This window comes from Pezoporus wallicus, unplaced genomic scaffold (genome assembly GCF_028554395.1).
Source record: "Pezoporus wallicus isolate ANWC-B61680 ecotype Strahan unplaced genomic scaffold, APGP_CSIRO_Pwel_v1 contig_227, whole genome shotgun sequence".
Taxonomy (NCBI): domain Eukaryota; kingdom Metazoa; phylum Chordata; class Aves; order Psittaciformes; family Psittacidae; genus Pezoporus; species Pezoporus wallicus.
This window is the reverse complement of record NW_026635704.1, coordinates 4583771-4606751: the sequence shown is the minus strand read 5'-3', so window position 1 is coordinate 4606751 and position 22981 is coordinate 4583771. Positions and strand designations below refer to the sequence as shown.

At 40.4% G+C, this 22981-nt stretch overlaps 1 protein-coding gene across 4 annotated transcripts in view; it reads left to right on the top strand.

Moving 5' to 3' along the window:
- ANKRD12 (ankyrin repeat domain 12) overlaps positions 1-19853 on the top strand; it is a 66057-nt gene extending 46204 nt beyond the window's left edge. For 3 of the 4 annotated variants that reach the window (XM_057397475.1, XM_057397477.1, XM_057397476.1), the window contains 6 exons: positions 875-1022; positions 1263-5932; positions 13360-13458; positions 15083-15226; positions 18134-18229; positions 18574-19853. In XM_057397475.1, the coding sequence (XP_057253458.1) occupies positions 875-1022; positions 1263-5932; positions 13360-13458; positions 15083-15226; positions 18134-18229; positions 18574-18759 (5343 nt within the window). In that variant the 3' untranslated portion in view covers positions 18760-19853. Of the gene's footprint in view, positions 1-874; positions 1023-1262; positions 5933-7625; positions 7984-13359; positions 13459-15082; positions 15227-18133; positions 18230-18573 lie in introns of those variants that run through there. The other variant, XM_057397478.1, reaches the window with a different exon arrangement.
- The last annotated feature ends 3128 nt before the right edge of the window (positions 19854-22981 follow it).

Sequence of the window (22981 nt, the reverse complement as noted above, 5' to 3'; positions counted from 1 at the left end):
ACTCTTTAGTAACCATTTCTTATGGCTATCTAAACAGAAGTGGGTCTTTACCTAGAACTTGCATAAAGTTGTAGTAGAGTTTTGGAGAACAGGACCTCTTGCTTGTCTGGTCTCAGTATATGTATCTGTGACCATCTCACTGACATATATCAGAAAAATTGCGAAGTTTCCTGTTAACATAGTTTCATGTTAACATTCACTGTCTGCTGAATTTACCCATTCTTAGCATGTACAACAAAAAAAGAAGTAACTCATACTGAATACTGTGCTGAAGATGCAGTAGCCTCAGTATCATAACTTTAACAACTTGATGCCCTTGATGCTAGAGGAATCAATGATTTTGCTATATTGTATGTAGCTGGGGATGGGGGTAGTTTGTTCCTTCAGTAAGATACTTGGATCTCTGTCAGGGCTTTTCTAAAATGCAGTGGAAGCCAATAGTACTGCTACTTGAAAAAACTTTCCTGTTCCTTAGAGGTAAGTGCTATAAAATTTGGAGCAAGAAGGTGAATCAAGCACAGAGGAATAGAGAGAGAGCTTGGTATGTGAGGAACCAGATGAATTGTGTGAAGAAATGCTAGAACAGCAAGAACAAAAAGGCCACTGATGCCTTTCTTTATGATGATGCTATGTCTGAGTAACAGAGGACAACCTTCTTCAGTCTTCCCAATTGCCTGTTTTAACAAGCAGATTACATATACCTGGGACTTTTTATTCTGGTTGCTGAAGGCTTGCTTTCCAGTCTCAGTTTCATAGGTTGGAAGTTTGGGATTATGTATCATGTTATCCACATTTCATGTGCAGTGGGAGATTTTTATGCTGGTCAAATAACACGTTGTGGAAAACCTGAAAGTTCATTTATTTAATGCTGCAGATTGTGAAGCTGTTGCTTCGACGTGGTGGAAATCCATTTCAAGCCAATAAGCATGGGGAGAGACCTGTTGATGTTGCTGAAACTGAAGAGTTGGAAATGCTATTGAAAAGGGAAGTGCCCATTTCTGATGATGAGGAAAGCTGCTCAGGTAAAAGTAGCCACTTAATAGTATACTTCAAGTGCATCAATTTGTCTGAAAAGTGGTTTTAATCTTTTGCATAATATTAGCTATTAAGAGTCTCTGCAGGTATCAGTTGCTATTGCTAAGGTTGTTTTCCACCTTTAGGGGTAGCTTTCAAATCTTTCAATTGAATTGAGTTAATCTGGAATGTTTTTTTTGACACCAGGTTGACCATTCCAATAGTTTTTTTTTGTATTCTTACTCTAGATTCTGAAGCTCCATCTGTAAATCCTTCCAGTGTAGAGGGCAATGCTGATTCAGAAGTGGAAAAGGACTCTGTAGCCAATGACAGCAAACAAATAGCCCCTAGTAAGGCTCCACTTTCATCTGCTCTTGATGAGTATGAGTTTAAAGATGATGATGAAGGGGAAATGAAAAAAATGATTGATGACAAGCACGTTCTTAGAAAAGACTTAAGGAAAGAGGACGAGACTGAAGATAAGAACAGTTTGTGTGTGAAACAAGAAAAAGTAGTTTTTTCAAAATCATTTAAAAGCAAAAAGCAGAAGCCATCTAGAGTTCTGTATTCAAGTTCTGAAAGTTCAGATGAAGAAATACCTCAGGACAAGAAGATAGTCCCTGTTTCAGAGACATCGAATTCTGATGTAAAAGTGAAGAAAGACTATATGGTTACAAATGAACAGAAGCAAAAAGGCAAAGTTAAAAGGAAAGTAAAAAATCAGAGCAAAAATAAAGAGAATCAAGAACTTAAGCAAGAAAAAGAAAATGCCAGAGTAACAAATATAGCTGCTTCTGGGTTAGATTCTTTAGATAAAACTAGAGAGGAAGAAACCTTTAAGAAGTCTTTCACTCCAAAAGAAGATTCTTCTTTACATGTATTTCATATCACTGCTGGGAAATCTTCAAAGCATCCCTGTGGATTAAGTGAAAAGCAGTCAACACCATTAAAGCAAGAAAACACCAAATCTTGCTTATCACCAGGAGGTTCTGAAATAACATTGCAATCAGAATTAGTTCGGTATGATCACAACACTGATTCTGAATACCTAGTAGAAAGCTCTAGTGGCAAATCTTGCAAGCACAAAGAAAAAAGCAAGCATCATCAGAAAGATTTTCACTTAGAATTTGGTGAAAAATCTAGTCCTAAAACTAAAGAGGAAGATAATAGCTCAGCATTTGAGAATTCAGATTATACCCTGAAAAAGATTGACAAGGAAGGTAAAGCACTTAAAAAGCATAAATTAAGGCACAAGGAAAGAGAAAAGGATAAGCATAAAAAGGAACAGGATGGGGAGAAGGAAAAACATAAGCATAAAGAGGTTCAAAGAAGTATTGAGTTTGACAGAGAATTTTGGAAAGAGAACTTTTTCAAAAGTGATGAAAATGAAGATATGTTGTTAAATATAGAGCATGAATCTCTTTCTTCAGACAGAAAATCAAAGCTAGAAAAAGCTGTGGCAAAAGAAGATAAGTTAGTTAAGGAGAGACAGTTCCAGAAAGAGAAAAATACTAGAGAGGACAGAGAGAGAGAGAGGAACAGAGAGAGGGAGAGGAACAAAAAGGAAAGTGAGAAGTTTCTCAAGGATGAAAAATTAAAAGATACAAAAGAAGAAAGTACGCTTGCAGATAAAGAATTTGAGTTGTTCTGCTTTGGTGTTAAAGATGAGGCTGTCAATATTCATTTAATAGAAACAGATACTGAAAAGCAGGAAAAGAATTTTAAGGAAAATAAGGAAAAGACTGAAAAGCAAACCTCAGCCAAAGAAAAAGATATTGAAAAGTTAGAAAGAAAAAATGGAGAAAAAGAGAAAAAGGTAAAGCATGAATATAAGGCGGAGAAAGAAAAAGCAGAAGTGAATGAAAATTTAGAGAAAGTGAGGGAGAAGCCCAATTTCCAGCAAACAGAAAGATGCCATAAGGAAAATGATAAACTAAAAAGCAGCAGTACTCTTAAAAAACTTGATGACAAGGAAAGAAATAAAGAAAAAACTGATAAGAAACATGATAAAGAAAAGGCTGATAAAGACAGACATTGGGCTGAAAGCAAAGAAAAACACTGTACTGAAAAAAAAGTCAAACAGTCTGAAAAAGAATCTGAATATGCCAAAATAGAAAAAATTAAAACTAAAGACAAAGAAAAGGAGGTTGAAAAAAGAGACAAATCCAAAGACAGGGAGATCTCAGCAGCAGCAAACTCAAAACACATACAAGAGGAAAGGAGATGTAGTACTACAGAAAGTAATAAAACAGTGCATGACAAACTGCCATCATTGAAAGAAAAAACAAAAGATGATCTGTTGAAAACTCCAGATGGTAGAGAGAAAGATAAAAAAGATAAAGATACAGACCGATACAAAGAGAGAGACAAACATAAACTGCATCAAAGTAGTTTACTTAAACTAAAACTTGAACATGAAAAACTTAAGCCTAAAGCAGCCCCTGCACCAAAGGATGCTCGACCTAAAGAAAAAAGATTAGTCAATGACGATTTAATGCAGACTAGTTTTGAAAGAATGCTTAGCCTTAAAGATCTGGAAATAGAGCAGTGGCATAGAAAACATAAAGAAAAAATAAAGCAGAAAGAGAAGGAACGTTTAAAAAAACGCCCTTGTTTAGAACTTAACAAGATGAAAGAAAAACCAAAACACTCGTTACCTGAAGTAAAAAGCAAAGAACTGATTCATTCAAAAAGCTCAGAGTTGCCAGACATTTGTATGAAGGACAAACAGCAGAAAGACACCACATGTAATAAATTGCAATCACTAGATACAAGAAGTGTTAATGTTATAAAGCCTTCATTGGGTTTAGATAATTTAAATAGATCCCCCAAATCAGAAAGTGAAAAGACAGGTCTGAGCTCCAGATCAGTGTCCATGGTTTCAGTTGCAAGCTCTGAGGATTCTTGCCACACCACAGTAACTACTCCAAGGCCTGTAATTGAATATGATTCAGACTTCATGCTAGAAGGTTTGGATTCCCAAATGTCTTTTTCACAATCACTGTTTCTGGCAAGTGCCAAATCACCAGCCCTTCTTGAAAAAGAGACCGATGGTCTTGCTGAGTTGCCAGATCGCAGTAAGCTACCTTTCACAAACAGGCTTCCACCAGTGTATATCAGATCAGCACCTGCTGAAGATGTTAAACTGGTTTTAAATGAGTGTAGACCTGTAGTAGAGGTTCGAAGATGCAACATGCCTGCTGCTGTTTCCGACCACAGCAAACAGCCTCAAATACCAGAAGAAAATAATCAAAATGGTCTGGCATCAGCTGAGACGTATGCTAGCACTTCTGCTAATTCAGAACTACCATGTAGCGTGCTTGAAAGGGATTTTCAAAGTAGTGTGTCTAGTTTGCAGTCAAACTTCACATCAGCTCCAACTGGAGCTTTTGGCAGCAAGCAGACAACAGGTACAAGTACCATTAAAAATACTGCTCAGATAAGCCCTTCAGAAGACTATAATATGCACTTAGAGCCATGTGGTCAAAGTGGTGTGACTCGGCAAACCAAACCATGGGATGTGCCTTTTGACAGACTTAATTCATTAAACAATGAGTTTACCAACTCAGGTTATAGTGTTTCAGAGCAAGATACTAACAGTGTTACAGGAATGCATAATTCTGAAAAGAGGACGTTAAAAGAGCAACAAGTACCTGAAATTTTGCCTCAGCATGCCGAAATAAAGGGAAGTTTTGATTCTCAAGAATCTGTATCATTTTTGCCTTCACAGTCGCCTTGTTCTTTACCTACCCAGGCACTCCCAGATGTATCTAAATGCGTTTCCTTACCAGGCATTAGCAGTCAAGATTCATCAGTTGTACAACAAAATCTACTTCAGGCTACAACTTCTACTTTGGATACAGATGCTACTGGTAGCAGAGAGCAGGAGAATGCTTTTTTCCCTTCAAACATTAAGAAGGTTGATGCGCCCATTGCTGTATATTCTGAGAGCTCTGCAAAGGGTATTTCACAGAGCTATCTAGGAGTGAATGATCTACCTACAGTACTGTTAGAAAAAGATACTCCTGAAAGTGATAGCAGTTCACAATTGAATACAAGTTTGTATGCCTTCAGTAAAGTTGCTTGTAAAAACGCTCGGAGTGAAGTGGATAGTAACACAAAAGATACTTCAGATCCCAGAAATGAAAAAAGCCAACAAGAAAAGCTGGTTTCAGTCCATGTTGTTGATAATAAAGCCAGTGTTGATCTCTGTGAACTAGGTTCAGGAATGTCAAAGGGAATTACAAATGAAGTGGCTAATAAAAAACCCCGCACTACAGAGAGAGAAAATGTGTTGACAGATGATCCACTACAGTATTCCTCTTTATCCAATTTGGCAAATAATTCACAGCAGATGACACAGGAAGAGTTGCATAAATACAGCCAAATAATTAAACTAGAGGAAGAAATTGCTGAAGATCAGAAGGTGGAACAGCAAGAAATACCTCAAAGAATCACAAGGAACAGAGCAAATTTGCTTGCTAACCAGGCTAAGCAGAATCCTCTTGGCTGCACACAGACATCAGAAAAAGAGTCTGAATCATCAGCGTCTGTGAAAGCAAGGATTAGATTAACTGAAGAGGATGATGCTCAGGTCCATCATCCACGTAAAAGAAAAGTGTTGCGTGTGCCTCAGCCTGCACAAATGAACCCTTCTTTACTGCAGGCTAAGGAGAAAACCCAGCAGTCACTGGCAGCTATTGCTGATTCTTTGAAACTTGAAGAGATTCAGCCATACAGTTCTGAGAGAGCAAACCCGTATTTTGAATACTTGCACATAAGAAAAAAAATAGAAGAGAAGCGTAAATTACTGTGCAGTGTTACTCCTCAGGCACCTCAATATTATGATGAATACTTGACCTTCAATGGCTCATACCTACTGGATGGCAATCCCTTGAGCAAGATATGCATCCCAACAGTAAGTAACATGGTCTTTAAATATCCAGTACAATAAAAGGCATGTTCTGCTTTCGTAACTTTCACATTCTTCATAATTTACTTCTGAATACTTGTGCTGGAAATAGTGAGTTGAACATGTCAAATTAATAATGACCAGTAATGTCAGTCCCATTCAGGAGGCATAAAAAGTGTGGTTTCATAGTTATTACAAGACAAACCATCATGTACAACACCTTTAAAAGGCACACAGACAAATACTATATTTCAGAGTATTTACTACTGTCCTTCTAGAGGTGAAGTCAGTTGTTGGGAGCTTCTCAGATTTTCTGCTAGCAACAATTTGGTTAAAACTTAATTATTCAATGTTGTTTCATTTGGGGTGGGGGGGTGGGGGGGTGGTGGATGGGGTGTGTGCAGTACTTCAAAATATTAAGTCCGTCACCAAAAGATGTAAGTAGGAGAGAGCCTGCTAGCTATTTCAGTTCCTCCTTAATGCTCTCAAGAGCAGCAGGTGTAATCTGCTGTGTCCTAGCTTTTGTAATCATTGAAGTATTCTGCATTTCATTTAATCATGTGAAGTTCTTTGCCTTTTCACTGAAGAACATCCATAGTTCAGGAACACTAGTTTGGTTCAAAGCTCTCCATAGTTCTGACACAGGCATTTTTCCTGATGACAGCTATGAAGGAGGTCTGTGCAATGCAGAACATAATTGGCTCAAGTGCTGTTAATACTACGATTTACTATGGAGGTGTAAAGGTCTCTCACAGTAACATGGTCCCTGATGGTGTCTTGTTTTGAGATCGGCATAATCATGGTAGCACTTGAATTGTATTTCCTTTCTTTGCTCCTCAGCACACCTGGTTCTGTGCTTATTGTTCTATATGGGGGACGGGAGACCTGAAGCATTGCACATTGAGGGTTTTCTGAAGTACTTTCACTCCTGGGAGTAGGAGGTTTTCTATTTTTCCACCTATTTACCTAATTCACTTAAATGGTTCTAGTTCTGAGGTAAAACATATAAGCTTAAGCCTGTTTGAATGGTTTAAGTTAACACACATAATAGCTAAAATTGGCTGAGACCACATATTTGATTTCCTAAAGTAGTTGTTTGGCTGACATACAGTAGCTTGGTAATGTTAGAATTCAGCAGAAGTTGATTGTATGCCTGTTACTTAATATGCATCAAGTTAGGAGAAGTCTGAGTTTCAGTATTTCTGAATGGAGTAGTTGCGAAGTTGACTCATTTAAGATAACTTGCCCCTGTTTGAGATGTTGCCTTAGCTTTTTCCAATAGAGTTGAAGATTTTTTTGATTTAGCAATGCACACAAGTCTAATATATAAAATTGAAAAATGTTTGCTTCATTCAGAGGTAATCATAATCCCCCATATAAGCTGTTCCTTCTCATTTTTCCAGTCTGACCCCTATTTCTGCCTGAGAGAATTAATATGTGCATCCTCTTTCTATTGAGTTCTCTCTTATTTGATGGTGACCACAGTTCTTTGTAATTAGTAGATCAATTATAGTCTGAGGAAAGATGTGGGTTCCCTTGGTCTGCAAGTGAACTAGGATGTATCATAAGCATTGCTGCAGTGTATCAGGCTGTCAGCTTTCCCCAGTCTACCAGTCTTTCTCAGTAGCTTTTGCAGCTTCTGTAATATATCTTTATCCCTGGAAGCAGAGGATTTTTAATTTCTTTTTTTTTTTAATAGCAGCTGCTAGTCAAGTACATACTGTTTCCAAGATACAACTTACTGCTTGGGCGTCACACTTCAGTGTTTAATCTTGGATAAGCGGAAAGAGAAGAAGCAAGGCATATATTTTTCCCTGGTCCATCTTCTATCTGGGCAATAGAATTCATTTCCCTGTCATAAATGGAAATATGTGTAGGCACTATAAAAAAGGGAGAGTTATTGACTTGATATTAAAGCACTGCTTCATACATCCTTCCTGTCTCTCTTGCTGTGCACAATAGAGACTCTCCAGTTCATGAAAATAATTTAGGTAATGGGGTAGTGCGAATTCTTGGGTAACTTAGGTTCAGAAAACATCAGAGGTGAGTGGATGCTCCCCATTCTGAATGGCTTTCAATTACTTCTTGTAAAGAAAAACCTCTAAAAAAGTTTAGAAAAACATGCATATGTACTTGAAGGATCACAGTTACTGAGTTTTTATCTCATTTTGATTTCTGGGTTGCTTCCCTGTACATACATGTTCTGGTGCTAATTGCCTCTATGCAAATGAATGTACTGCCTCTATGCAAACACACCCAGCATGGGGAAAAAATAAGAGGAGTTAAGAGACATGCACACACCTGCAGGGCTGTGATCCTATTGGCATCACAGAGGCTGGGATGGCTCCTATGATTGGAGTGTTGGAAGGATACAGGCTCTTCAGGAAGGACAGGCAGGGGAGATGAGGAGGGGGTGTCGCCCTCTGTGTCAGTGACCAGCTGTAGTGTGCAGAGCTCTGCCTGGGGATGGATGTGGAGTTGAACAAGAGATTTTGGATCAGGACTAAAGGGGGGACAGGGACAGGTGACATTATAGTGGGGGTCTGTTATAGGAAGACTGAGTGGATGAGGCCCTCTATGGACAGATAGGAGCAGCCTCACATTCGTAAGTCCTGATCCTCATGGCAGACTTCAACCACCCCAGCATCTGTTGGAGGGACAACACAGGAGGGCATAAGTAATCCAGGAGGTTGATGATAACTTCCTTCTGCAAGTGATAGAGGAGCCAAAAAGAAAAGGGACTATGCTAGACCTTGTTCTCATAAACGGGAAAGGGCTGGTGAGAAGTGTGAAGCTTGAGGGCAGCCTTGGCTGTAGTGACCATGAAATGGTGGAGTTCAAGATTCTTAGGGTAGCAAAGAGGGCTCCTGGACTTCAGGAGACCAGATATGGTGGAAACACTCCCATTTTTAGAAAAGGAATACAAGAAGACCTGGGAAACTACAGGCCAGTCAACCTCAGTGCCTGGCAAGATCATGGAGTAGATCCTCCTGGAAACTGTGCTAAGGCACATGGAAGACAAAGAGGTGATTGATGACAGCTTCACTAAGGGTGAATCGTGCCTGACAAATTTGGTGGCATTCTCCGATGGGGTTATGACATTGGTAGATAAAGGAAGAGCTTAACTGATGCCATTTACCTGGACTTGTGCAAAGCATTTGACACTGTCCTGCATGAAATCCTTCTCTCTAAACTGGAGAAGTATGGATTTGACAGATGGGCCACTCGGTGGATACGGATTTGGCTGGATAGTCATGCTTAAAAGGTTGTGGTTACCAGCTCATTGTCCAAATGGAGACCAGTAATGAGGGGCATTCCTCATGGGTTGGTATTGGGACTGGCACTGTTCAGCATCTTTGTCATCAGCATGGATTGAGTGTACCCTCAGCAAGTTTGCCAACGATAGCAAGGTGTGTGGTGTGGTCGACATGCTGGAGGGAAGGGATGTCATCCAGAGGGACCTTGACAGCTTGAGTGGTACTTTTTACAAGGGCATGCAGAGGTAGGACAAGGAGTAATGGTTTAAAATTGAAAGAGGATGGGTTTAGATTAGATATTAAGAAGAAATTCTTTATCATGACAGTGGTGAAGCACTGGAACAGGTTGCCCACAGATGTGGCTGCCCTGTCCCTGGCCATGTTAAAGGCCAGGTTGGATGGGGCTTTGAGCAGCCTCGTCTAGTGGAAGGTGTCCCTGTGTGTGGCAGCGGGGATAGAACTAGATGATCTTTAAGGTCTTTTCCAACCCAAACCATTCTGTGATTCTATTTAAAATGTCACTTGTTTTGTATATGCTTTCATGGTATTGCTAGTCTTCTGTAGTTGTAGAAGGAGCTTTTTGGATAGAGCTTTTTGTTTCAGGCAGAAGGGAGGGAAAAGAATTCTGAGAAGCCCAAATAAATGATTAGGAAATGGGTGTTTATTTCCATTAGGAGTAAAGTGTAAGAAAGCAGCATGATTTTTAATCTAGAGGGAAATATTTTAAGCATTTTAGTTTTGCTTGTTTGAAAAATCATCTACGGTGCAGCTAAATGTTTTATTTAATTACTGTCACTTGCATAAATGCACAAGTTTGATAAAATTAATGATGTTTGTTTCCAGAAATAAAAAGATAGAATTTTAAAAGTTATTAGTAGTTCAGATTTAATGTCTGTGCAGGGTTTGCTTGTGTATAGAATTTAATAATTTTAGTTTGCCACTGTTGACCTTTAATGGTTCTTTCATGATGCTCTGCCAGCCTGAGTTTTGCCTCATTAATTTACATAGGCTATAGGAAGGTAGATACTCTTTCTTAAATTATTGCTGTATGTTAGATATCACTGTGTGAAGGTCTAGGTGAAGACAATATATTTAGCTCTGACACTCTGAGACTCAGAATAGTTTGTGTAACAAACTGTTCTCTGCACTGGAATTTTAATGATGCACTATAGTTTATCTGATGAACTTCAGACATCCTGTAGGTGGGAACTAGGAGATGGTGCACTTAAGTTTGATTTCCACAGCCTTGTTTACATACTGTAATTTATAACCCATATCACCTCAGGCTGTAAGGATAGTCACGTATGAATTGTAGCTTCCCTCTCTCCAATGCAAATAGAAGACAAGATATTGGACACCAGTTCAGTTCAAAACAGAGGGCAACAAATCTCAGTCTTCTAAGAGAGTAAATTTAAATTGTACTTAGCTATGTTACCTTTCAGATTGCTACATCAGTATGTTCTGCGGGGTTCAGTCATCTTTATCTGTGCTGCCTCCTGAAAAGAGATACCCGGGTGATTCATTTCCAGCTTCTGATGGCTATCTAACAGATGTTTCTAGTAAAAGGGCTTCTGTCCAGTCTTTCAGCCACTGCTGTAGAAACTTAAGTGGTAAAACCTTATTTTAGTGGTGTTACCAGAACTTTGCTTCCTAAGTGCATGAAATATTATAGCGGTAGAGCAGGCTTGTCAATTTTGGGTGGCATGGGTGAGGGGAGGTGGAGAGGGATGTGTGAAAATAATTGTGGAAAAATTGTGTACGTGTGAATCTGAATTAGCTTCAGTGTTGCTTTTTTTTATAACTGGCAGAAATGAGAATTGAATGTTTGTAGAGTGAGGGGCTGCTGGTTTTGTTGTAGTTGTTATGAAGGATGCAAGGCCTGCAGGAAACTTTCTTAATTGATTTTCATGTGTTGGAGATGTAAGGGCATGTCTTGAACTTCAGCTATGTACGATGGCTGCCTTCTTGTGAAGAGGAGCAGAGAGGTGAGAGGCTGAGTTCTGTCTGCCTTTTATGGGTGAGGTAAGAGAAGGCAGGGCCTCTTTGTATCCTTCTTGTCTGTATGGAGTCTGAGCCTTTAAGGAACTACTTGCGATAATTGGTTTTGTTTATACAAAAAAACTGAGGTCAACTTTTCCTCGTGGCATTCAGCTTCATGCTCTGTTCTTTCAAGTTCAGCATGCATGTTTGTATTTTCCCTACACGTTTTTTGCAGTCTCTTTAATAACCGTCTCTTTGAGTAGAAGATCAAGAGGCTCCTCTGGCTGTTCTTGCCTTGAAATCTTTAACTTCATTTTCCTTTGAGGCCAGGAAGTTTGATTCCCTTGTCCAGACGCAGTGCCTCCGGCCGGCAGGGGGAGCTTTATTTCTGACTAACTTGGATGCATAAACTCGAACCCTCTTTATAGACAGGTGGTTTATCTTGCCGCTTATGTGGTGAGCTTCCCTCTCAGCAAAAGCGCTGGGATTTTTGAGAGATCTTTGGGGTTTGGTAAAAGTAATTAGGTAAAAGTTTGGTGGTGTTACAAGCATCTTATTTTATTGAAAGACTGTGACAGCATTGTTGCACTGTGCTGTGGATCCAAACTTTCCAGGCAAAACTAGACTGCAGTATCTCTCAAGCTAAACTTAAACACATTGCTATCAGTTATGATTAAGACTGATTCTTCCAGTAGATGTTTGTGATTTGTTTTTTTTGTTGTTGTTGTGTTTGTTTGTTTTTAGTGCTGATGACTTATACCAAATGGCACATGCCATAAGCATTACTCACTGGTTTGGAAGCCAAACTGTTTTGTTGGGAAGAGTGAAGTGTATCTTGTTTAGTAGTTTGAAAAGTGAAGGAGTTGAATGTCATTTTATACGAAATAGTAACTTAAGGAATGAATCACAATTAGTTATTCTGTATGTTCTTTAACTTCAAAGATATTGGCTAACTTCCAGTGGGGGAAAAGCTTGTCCTGAAATAATTTGCCAAGATAACAATAATTGAGTAACTTTTGGTAGGTAAATCACTTTGTTATTGGAGTGCATGGGGCAAGATTGGTACTAATAATACAGTGTGTTCATATTTTCATAATGGATTTAGTATTTCTTGATAGTTGCAGGATGCATATTATTGAATAGAGTGATTTCTGTCTTTGTGTTTTGTATGAGGTACAAGGTGGAGTGGAAACACCTGTAGGTATATATTTCAGCTGTGGTTTCTGAGCATCAGTGGTAGTAAGCAATGTTTTATTTAGTTTTCATCAGTCTTTCCAAAGCAATACCAACGTTCTTTCATCTAGTAGTTGTTAAAAACCATGCTGAACTGTCAGGCAGAACTTGCATAGAGAAAAGTAAACTTTGCATGGAGCGTTAAAACTCCCAAAATGTTTATTAGTTACTTCTCAAGAAACTTCTGGTTTCTGCAGTTGCCATGAGGGCTCCAGGTGCCTTTACAGTTTTTGTCATACAGCTCGGTCTGGTCAGTAATACCATACAGTAATAACTTTAATTGACTAGACATGCAAAATGTTTGGAGTATATCCCATCAGTAATAGTGTTGATAGCTCACTCACTGTGTGATTTTTCTTTTTTATAATCTTTTTTTTTTTTTTTTAGGCATAGGCCTTTAAAAAAATCTTATTTGAATAACTGACAGGAAGAAACACTTCTAAGCCACTGCCTGGCCTGTAATGGGGTTTTTGTGCTTGCCTGTGTTCTGCATCATTATAAAATTAGGAAGATGGTTGGTTATCTTTTATGCCATATATATGCTCTTGTATTTGGTTAGGCAGCTTTTAACTTCTCAAAATGAACAGTTGTGCTTGAAAGTCTTTAAAATTGAAAGCAAGCTGTATTTTTACGATGTTCTAATGTATAGCCCTTTTAAAGAACAGCTATGGCATGCTGACAATGACTGGTTAAAAGCAGTAAACAGTTCGAAATGCCATTTCAGTCAGCTTTATTAACTTTATGGCAAAGAATCCTTTAAACCTTTTATTGCAAATGGGCTGAAGCCATATAATTAATGGAATGTACAAAATTCATATTTTCCCTAAAAAATACCTTGCTTATGGTTGTTTTGCTTTTTAAAAATAAAAGCCCAAATCATATAAACAGTATTAAGCATATGTTAAATACATAAAAACATATGTTAAATATTCACTATATTGTATATTAACACTTTTTCCACAGATTACCCCACCTCCCTCACTGTCAGACCCGCTTAAGGAACTATTTAAACAACAGGAGGTTGTAAGGATGAAACTACGTTTGCAGCACAGTATTGAAAGGGTAAGGCTAAAGTAATTTATTCTTGTATTTCCCAACTTTAAGCTTTAGGGGTTTTCATTTTTCAATGGACATTTGCTCAGTTTGACATTACTTTAGAAGTAATCTGCCTTCTATCCAAATTTATGAATTGGAGAGACTTGTAAATAAAAAAAAAAATGGCTTAGCAGAATACTTAAGCTAGTAAGATAGCAGCTTTTTCCTTTAATTGCTCTAACATGTGACCCAGATTTTTCCCAGAGGCAGTGAGAAGTGGGAAGAAAGCTTCGGATTCTAGTTTTGAAAGCTTGTAATGGTTGTAGACTCTGAACCAAAGTAACTGAGTTAAATGAATTGAAACAAGAGCATATTCTGTATTGGTAGTAGACATATGTGGCTTTAAGACTAAAACATTACTTGCAATATTCTGCTTGCAAAAACGGCCTAAAATTATGTTAGAACTGCATCCGTAGGCTTGACTAAATATGAACTCAGATATTGAGAAAATATTCCTGATTTAAGAGTATTCTTTATGGTGCCCAAACCTTTCTCTTTGGCAGCTAGCTTTAGATGTCTTGTCAGTATTGCGAACCAGATTGCTTGTGAATATAGACAGGACCGCTTTCTCACCTATAATGTATCTTAAATATTTCCACAGGGTTATACAAGCAGCAGGCTCATTAAAACCCAATGCAGTACATTTTGGTTAAGTTGATTTCATTGTGGCTTAACTAACCACATTGGGAGGCATTTCAGTGTAAAGCTAGGTATAAAATAACAAGCACAAAGAATGTAAACATGGTTCAAGTTCTGACTGAAAAGAAATTAATTGTAACCAAGGAAAAGATGCTGCTTTTTCTGTTTTCCGAGCTTTCTGTAATCCACCTTCTTTTCTTCTGATAAAAATCAGAGCCATTATGTTGCAGAGCAGTAAACACAGCATGTACATTAATTTCTGTCTTTTAAAATTCTCCATATTTCTAGTTAGTTTGCTCAGACTGTCCTTCCAATCAGATCTACTTTATAGAACTGTTAAGTCAAGTTTGGCCAAGTAAGCTGTATTTTCTTGTATTGGTTCAGGAAAGAATCTTTGTCCAGCTATGAATTTATGGAGTTTCTGCATGTTTGGTTTTTTTTTTTTGGTTTGGTTTGGGTTTTTGGTTTTTTTTTTGTGTGTGTGGTTTTTTTTTTTAAAATAAAATTAAATTCTCCTACATATTATATTTCTGCTTGAGTATGTTTGGCCATTTTGCCTGGTACGACAAGCAAGTAACAAAAATCTTAATTCAGTCGAGACTCACAAACCTATATCCCAACCCTGTGCTCCTCATACCTTTCATCTTTCACCTTCTTCATCAACTAGAACTTGCCTCAGTGGCACTGAGTGGAAAACCTGGGCCTGACCTGCAGCCAGCAGTGGTGGTAGAAGAGAAGGTATTTTCTGTTCTGACATGCAGGGAACACTCTTTGCATCATTAAGTTGAAATTTTGGATTTGATCAGATAAACAACTACTCCTCGCTCCACTGGCCCGTTTCTCACACTGTTCAAAAGTATAAACCCTAAAAAGAAATGGGAATTTTAATGAATCCAGCTGAAATGCTTAATTTACCAAATGTATACTTATATGGTGATGTCTTTTCAATTAGGAAAAGCTTATTGTTTCTAACGAGCAAGAAGTTCTACGTGTTCATCATCGAGCAGCAAGAACGCTAAATAATCAAACACTACCATTCAGTGCCTGCACTGTTCTGCTGGATGCTGAAGTTTATAATGTGCCTCCGGATGCTCAGGTAAAGAATGTATTTCAGAATTTCAAACAAAAAGGTCAAAAGGAGTGTTTGGAGAGAATTCTGTTCCTTTACTGAAGTTGTCATTGAGTTGCCTGGAATTAAAATTTTGCACACTATAGACTGTTCCTTTGATTAGGCTTCATTTGGGTGTTCAGTAACAAGAGGGTATGGATATAGGTACACTGTTTTTTTGTTTTGCACCATGTCTGGTTTCTTTCCACTTCCAAAGATTATGAAAAGGATAAATTGAGAACATTTTTCTGCTGATTTTTATTAAATCAGTCATAAACAGAACATATTTTGGAAGCTTACAAATATAACTTCAACAACAACAAAAAAATATTTGCAGAATGTAGGATCATTTTTGTCAGTAGTCCAGAGAATCGGAATGCAGTAGTGTGTGAAGTGATGAGATTGGTTTGTGAAGTCTGGAAATGATTTGTGGAGGTATTCACATTATACTTTTCTTCTTTCTCTAAGGCAGCCATTACAACTGTGCCGTAAAAATCAGATGACCAGCAGTGAAATATCCAATGCTATTTCTTTAAAATCACCTCGAGCTCCATATTATTTAAATGCACCATGTTATTTATGTGTCCAGTGTTGGTACTTCGTCCTGATTAAAACATAAAATGAGCAGTGTACTTTATAATCTGCATACCTTTCATGGACTACCACTCAGAGATTTGCTGCAGCTCTGTTTCTAAGAGAATGTAATTTCATGGTCTTGAAATTACACCATGAATTTTGTGTGTTTTGTATATTTGTATATCAGTATTTTGTGAACAAGGCTGCTAACAAAAAATGAAAACAGCATTCAGCACCTGTTTTGGTGACTGTAAGGAGCACAAATAATGGATGATTTGGGGGCAATAAAAGTGTTGATGCATTGGATGTTGGGCATTTTTAAATGGAACACTTACATTTCCAACATGTGTGAGATTCCACTTTAGTCCCAGAGCCCTTTATAGAATTATTATAGCTTCCAGTGTTTCCTCAGTCTGCTGCTGTGCTTTTTCCCTGTCTTTAAAGAACTAGAGCTATGCACAACTAGGTGATTCAGCAAGAGATAGCAGTTTATGGGGAGTGTATTGTTCTTCCATTTTAAGCTTTATAATGCTTTATACCAACAAACTTTTAAGTCATTATTTCCTTAGTGCATTTGTTAGGGCAAAAAATATATTTTTCTCTTCCATTAACAGTCCACATACCATCATTGTTAGTTCTGAAGTTCAGAATGTGCTTGGCTTTTTTCTGCCCCAATTTAGAGGCCCTCAACTTTTTAGAAATTTGAGGTACATCTGATTTTTATGCACATAACTGCATTTTATAGTTAACATTTTACAACAGATTTTAAATAAACTGATTCTACATTTGAATTTTGTGAAACAAAAGGAATCTTTACTGGGGGAGCAGTTGTGGTTCCTACGTCTCCCTCCACACCAGGTACTGCAGCTTTTTTTGACCATTAAGAGAGCAGCAGTAGTAGTAAAATGCCTCTCCTTCCCCCTTACTGCCTTAACAGCTTTGTGGTTCAGTCTGTGTTAACTTTTCTTACAAAATTATAATACTGCACATAACGTTCAGCAAAGAATTAAATATATTTTTTAATTATAATTGAAGTCAGTGTTTTAAATTATCAACTTAATGCTTTAAATTTGCTTGGTGGGAAGAATGTAGATGCGTAAGAAACCATTATCTTGTAGTACGTTCTCCCGCTTAGCTTTTGTCCTGCTAACAACTCTTAGTTTTGTTCTACGATGGAGAAACATTTCTGATGAATTTTTCAAGTATTTGAGCAAATAGCTGCCAGAGATTTTTGATAAAAGATTGGTTTATTTTGCAGGAAAATGACCACCTCAGAGCTGGTTTTATGGGGTTTCTGGGTTTTTGGAGGCTTGCCTTTACGGCTGCACGTGTTGCTCAGACCTTGAGAACCGTACTTGGCACTCATATGGGCCAGAGCAAAGATGGGGGAGGGAAAACAACCCAAGTTTCTGGTGAATAGACCGTTAGCTGGTCACAGCTCACCTGAATGCCTATGCTATGGTTCAGGGTTACCGGACAAGTGTTGTTGAGGGCTCTTTGTACAACCAACCTGTGCAGCTGTCCTTGATACCTGAAATCTTGGCTATTTTCTAGAAACTTCTGTCATTGCAGGTTTGTTTTCCTCCTGTTCTTGCCCATTGCTACGATGTACAAGTTCCTGCAGCGTCCTATTTTTCTTCCCCCACCCCCTGAAAAGTAATAGCAGCTTGTTCTATTTAGTGGTTATTATTTAAACGTTACATTGGCATAGTCTGGCTTTAGGGCTATCTGTAGAGTATCTACTTTCTCACAACGGGCAGATGTGACATTCAAGATTCTTATTAAAAAAGCTTTAAAAAAATAATAATTCACAGGACATAATATATGTCTGCTCTCTTTTTTTAACCTCCTCTGGGGATTTTGATGGAAAAAATATTCTTTATTATAGCTTTTGAACACTTGTGTACCCAGTTAAGTCAGGCTGCTTGAGTTTTCCTTTATAAATGTTTTTGCTTTTCCCTGAGGGAATATTAATGTAATTTGTGGCTGAATTTTTCAAAGAGCAAAGAGATAGCGATTTTATGGAAGGATCTGCCTTGTACTGATTAAGGCATAAATCTTTAAGCCTCCTACTCTAAATTTCAAAACCAGAGTACAGTAAACAGATTGTGGGAATCTGAAAATACCCACCTTTAGTGAGCAGCTGGCGCACAGCAAAGGTGGTGGTCAACATTTAAGCTCGTATGTACCTCTATACTTTGAGTTTATTTTTCCATCTGAAGCACTGTTTAGGAAGATCCCACACAGGAAGTTTAATGTTTTAAAGTCTGTTTAAGAGTGATTCATCAAATAACTTATCCTTTGAATAATTTTTTGCAGGCTGATGACAGCAAAACATCGGTAAGGGATCGATTTAATGGCAGACAGTTTATGTCATGGTTACAGGACGTTGATGATAAGTTTGAAAAATTAAAGGTATGTTTCTTTGTCTTTCCACTTCAAAAATAAAAAACAAACACAACAAAAAGCCCCCAACAACTCTAAAGTGACTATGAAGACAAGATGAATAAATAGTAGATTTGCATGCAATATCATAGGCTATTGTAGAGGTTTTAAGGGCAACACAAAGGAGGGTGTAGCTGTATAAAAAAACAAATTTTTCTTGCTGCATGGTGTAATGGAATAATCTACAAATTTCTGAATACTTAGTGGGGAAAATTACTCACTGCCACCAGAGAGGCTTTTAGATTTTTCTTCTAATTTCAAACTTGTTGCAGTATTTTTTTCATATAATAACTTCTTTCTCAATTTTAAAACAGACGTGCCTTTTGATGAGGCAGCAGCACGAAGCAGCGGCTTTAAACGCGGTACAGAGACTGGAGTGGCAGCTTAAACTACAGGAACTCGATCCTGCTACGTACAAATCTGTCAGCATTTATGACATTCAGGAGTTTTATGTTCCTCTTGTTGAAGTTAATGATGACTTTGAGTTGGCACCAATATGACAGCCAGCATCTTCTGGTCACCCTTTCCCTGGGACAACTAGGGATTGAGGGGCAGTGATACACAAATCTTTGGGGATTTTTTTTTCAGACAGAGCACTTAATTCTGTGGAATACTACCTTTCTCAATAACTTGGGTGTTCCTTCGGAGAAGTGTGGCACAGCCTCTTGTTCAAACAAGTCGGTTTCCCAGTAACTGCATTATCTGTATTTTAAAATTGCCTGTAGCTTTACAGCTTATTGCTGAAAAAGATGACGAAACATGGTGAGTTAACAGCGCTGGAAGCTGTTAACAACTGAAACAGCCACCAAAAAACAAATGATACTTACAATCTGCTGTACAGCTTTGTGTTATGAAACTGCAGTTAGAGTTGGACTCCCACAGAAAAACAATGAACAAGCCTGTGGAAGAAAACATAAGACTTGGAGGAAAATAGTCTATTATCTTATATTTTGTAAATTGCTGTACAGCTTTCTTTTTGGGGAAAAAAAAAAAAAAAAGAAAAAGATGTAAGATTGTCTTCCTTTTCAAATAATTTATTTTATACATATTGTGCAAATGTAAATAGTCTTGTAATTAATGTTCAAACCTGTATAAAATAGAACTTTTAATTGTAAAACTGTTTTTTGTCTAATGTTTTATTGGACCAAAGTTGTACTTTTTATTAAGTGTAGCGTATTTCTGGTTGGCAGTTCTTTTCTTTTGTATGGCATGTATTTGATTTAGCTGCTTGTTCCATCACCATAACTGTAAAATAACTGAAACTGAACTGTACTGCATGCTTCACAGAACTCCTAACCCCTTTACTTCAGTAACCAATACCTTAACAACTGTAATATCTACAAAGTCATATTTCATATTAGTCTGTTGTTGTGATGCCATACTATGACTTACTAAACTGAAAATATTTTTGTGTAAAGCAAACAAAAAAGTTTTGCTCTTATATGGTGGTCTCGTAATAGAGCCTATTTTTTCCAACAAAATGCCTTTGAATGAAAATTCTTAAATTGTATATTGTCTATTTTAATATTAATCTATGGAAGGATATGTAAATAGTTGTAAATACAATGTTTAATAAATTTTATCGGTCATGTTATTAGTTGGAGTTTCTTAATATTGTAACACTGATACAATATCGCATCTTGACATTCCTGAAGTACATAAAGAGGCTGAGTGAAAAGCTGAAAAAGAAATCCCATGTTGTGAAATGTAATGCCCGTTTTTTTTTCTTAGTCCTGTTAATGAGCAGAGAGTTAATTATTTATTAGTAGGAGCCTACAGATATTCATGGAAAAGATTTGTTACCCTCTAGCCCATAAATTATTCAGGAATGCTTGGGATCTGATGTCCATGAAATTACTTCTGAAAGAAATGGGGCTTAGGCAACAGACCCAGTTACCTGGAAAAGAAATGTAAAGTGCTTTGTGGGAGCTGATGTTTAATTACTATTTGAACTACTACAGAGTACATACTCCTTAGGCTGGCATGAATGCCCAGTTTACCTTTCTTGTGATGGGGAGCAAACAGGCATTGAACAAGAAGGGACTGTGTGGATAGTAGGATCCTTTCTTGTGCACATCACTGCTAGTTCCAGTCGAGAGTAAAGTAATAGTAACTCAAGCACCGTAAACCCAATTAATATGTGGTTCCCTCCCTGTAACTTTTTTTTTCCAGTTTTAATTTGTTAGGTACCTGTGGAAGAAGTTGTTCCTGCTTTTATATAGGAGTGTCTTCCTGACATCACTCAGAATTGAAGATGTGCTCAGGAAAATGTAAATATTATTCTTCTGAAAATAAAATACTCTTCTGAAAGTAGCTGTAAACTTTTAAAATAATACAGATGTCTGTGTTACCTGTTTTAAAAGACAAGGGAGGAAATGGGAAAAGCTACAAGTGTTAATAACTAGTAAATACGTGTTAGGTTATTTCCATCGGATACTAAAAAGTTATATATCTGCAAATGGGAGATCCTGATCCAGGCGTTAGGAAGTATGGGTTACAAATAATTCTAAGTATTGCGTAAAGAACAGGAAGGACAAACTGGGTTGCAGGAGCATTGGCTGTGCAGGTGACAAAAATGCTTGGGACGGAGGAAACAACCGGGACTTGGCGTGGTTTACAATGGTACCTCAGCAGGTCTGAGTCCACTGGGGCTCCCGCTGTGACACAAATAGGGTAGCAGGATGGCAGCAGGAACAGCCCCACAGGCCTTTGGGACCTGGCAGGAGTGCAGGGGGTCAGGGTGTTTCCTGTAAAAGGGAAAGTTCATCCTCTGGAAGCATGAACAGAACCAGGTTTGTGATAAAAGTGGCTTAGCAGTACCCATTTTACAAGGAGATCCAAAGACAGGTGTTGCTTAAGGGTAGACTGTGTCTTCTTTACAAGGAGAGGCGATTTCCCACTACTGGGGTCTGTGGAACAGATTTTGTGTTTTACAGTTGCAACTGCTTAGTAAAAGTTGCTCAGAAAACTGGACTGACAAAATGTTTCAGTCCCTTAGACAGTGATCTCTTGGCATATCCGATATGAATGCAGGATTTGTTCCAGTCGTGTAATTTACTTGTTTTCCAAGGTCTGCTTTGGGGGACAATACCTGGTGTGTTGTTTAAGGACACCCAGCTGTGGATTTCCTTCAACAAAGCGGTGCGAGGTGGGGGGTCAGAAGAAGGGATGAGATGAAATAGAGTAACAACTTGTGGGGGCGGGATGGCCGTGCCTCCTTCAAGGAGAGCGTCTCACAGGAGGCCTGACGGCTCCCCGGAGTTTCCAAGTCCCTGCCAGGTTCTTCCTGCGTTTTCCTCCTGGGGACCAGACTCGTTACCTTGGTCCCTGCAGCCTGGCCGGTAGGAGGATGCCGCAGCTGTTTGAGATCCTGAGCGGGGCTGCCCCAAAGCCCCGGGACCCTCCTCCTCAGGCACAGCTGCTGCGGACTTACCGCCAGCCTCGAGTGCCCCGGGCGCTGCCGCTGCCAGCGCCGGCCGCCCGCGCCCCCTTCTCTCTCAGGGCTCATCCGCAGCTCTGGGTGCGGGGCTGCCTCTCGCAGCAGCCACCCGGTGACACCCAGCGCCCCCGGCCCGGCTCTTGCTCTTCTCCCCACACGACCTCCGCGCCCTCTCCTGCTCGCGATCGGGTCGGAGGCGGATGCTCACCCGCTCCTCCAGCGCCCGGGCTCCGCGGCTCCATCCCGCGCCTGCCCCCTTCCCCGCTCCGCGCAGCCGCCGCCCGCCGGGCCGGAGGGTCCCCCGGCGCGCAGCCGGCGGCGGGAGGAGGGTCCTGGCGCCTGACGGTGCCCCGAGGCGGGGCGAGGCGAGGCCGCGCCACCGCCTCCGCGCTGCCTGCGGCCGAGGGGGGAGCAGCGGCCGAGGCGTGCGGGTGCTGCCGCCGCTGCCGGAGCAGCGAGAGCCGCCTGCGGAGCGGGTGGTGCCGGCCCGCGGCGCGGTGCGGTGAGCCAGCAGCCAGGGGAACGGGGGGGGCGGCGGGAGGGTGCCGGTGGCCGGGGATGAGCAGGAGGCGGCGGGGCCGCGGGTGCTCCTTTGTGGAAGAAAAGTTTCGGGGCGGCCCTGCGCAGCCGCCCGCTGCCGGCCGGAGGAGGAGGAGGAGGTGGCGGCGGCCGGGCCCCCACTGCCGGGGGATGGGGGGTTCGGCGGTGTTCCCCCTGCGGGGCCCCGGCAGCCCCGCGCCGCTTCGGCAGGGGGTGCGCGCCCTGTCACCGGCCTCTTGGCGGGGCCGTCTCTGCGGCCCGGGCCTCCCGGGGGCGGTGGGGAGCGGGAGCAGAGCGCGTGTGACCGGAGCAGTTCTGGAGGTCCTTCAGCAGCGGGGTGAGCCCGGCAGAGAGGGGGAGCGGGGCCGGCCCCGGGCAGGGTCCTGCCTCGGGAGGAGGGGGGCGCCGGATAAAAGTCGCGGGAAAGGAGGGGGCAGCGCGGGGAAGGGGTGCGCGCCTGGCCCGGTCACCCCGGGGGAGCCGGTGGGGGTGGCACCGCTCGGGCTCCGCTTCTCGGGATCCCTTTATGTAAGGCAGCCCCTGGCCGAGGCGGTGCTGTGTTGAAACGCGCCTGGATCGCGCACCCGGCCGAGCATCCAGCCTGCCCCGCGTTCGGTGGCTGCCCCTCCGGAGAGCAGCACTCGCACCCGCGGGTTTGAACCGTCCGTAGCCGAAGGGAAGCTTCCTTTGCTCTGGGTGCCAGGGAGAGGAAGCGGTGCCTCAGCTAAGGGGAAGGATTCCGT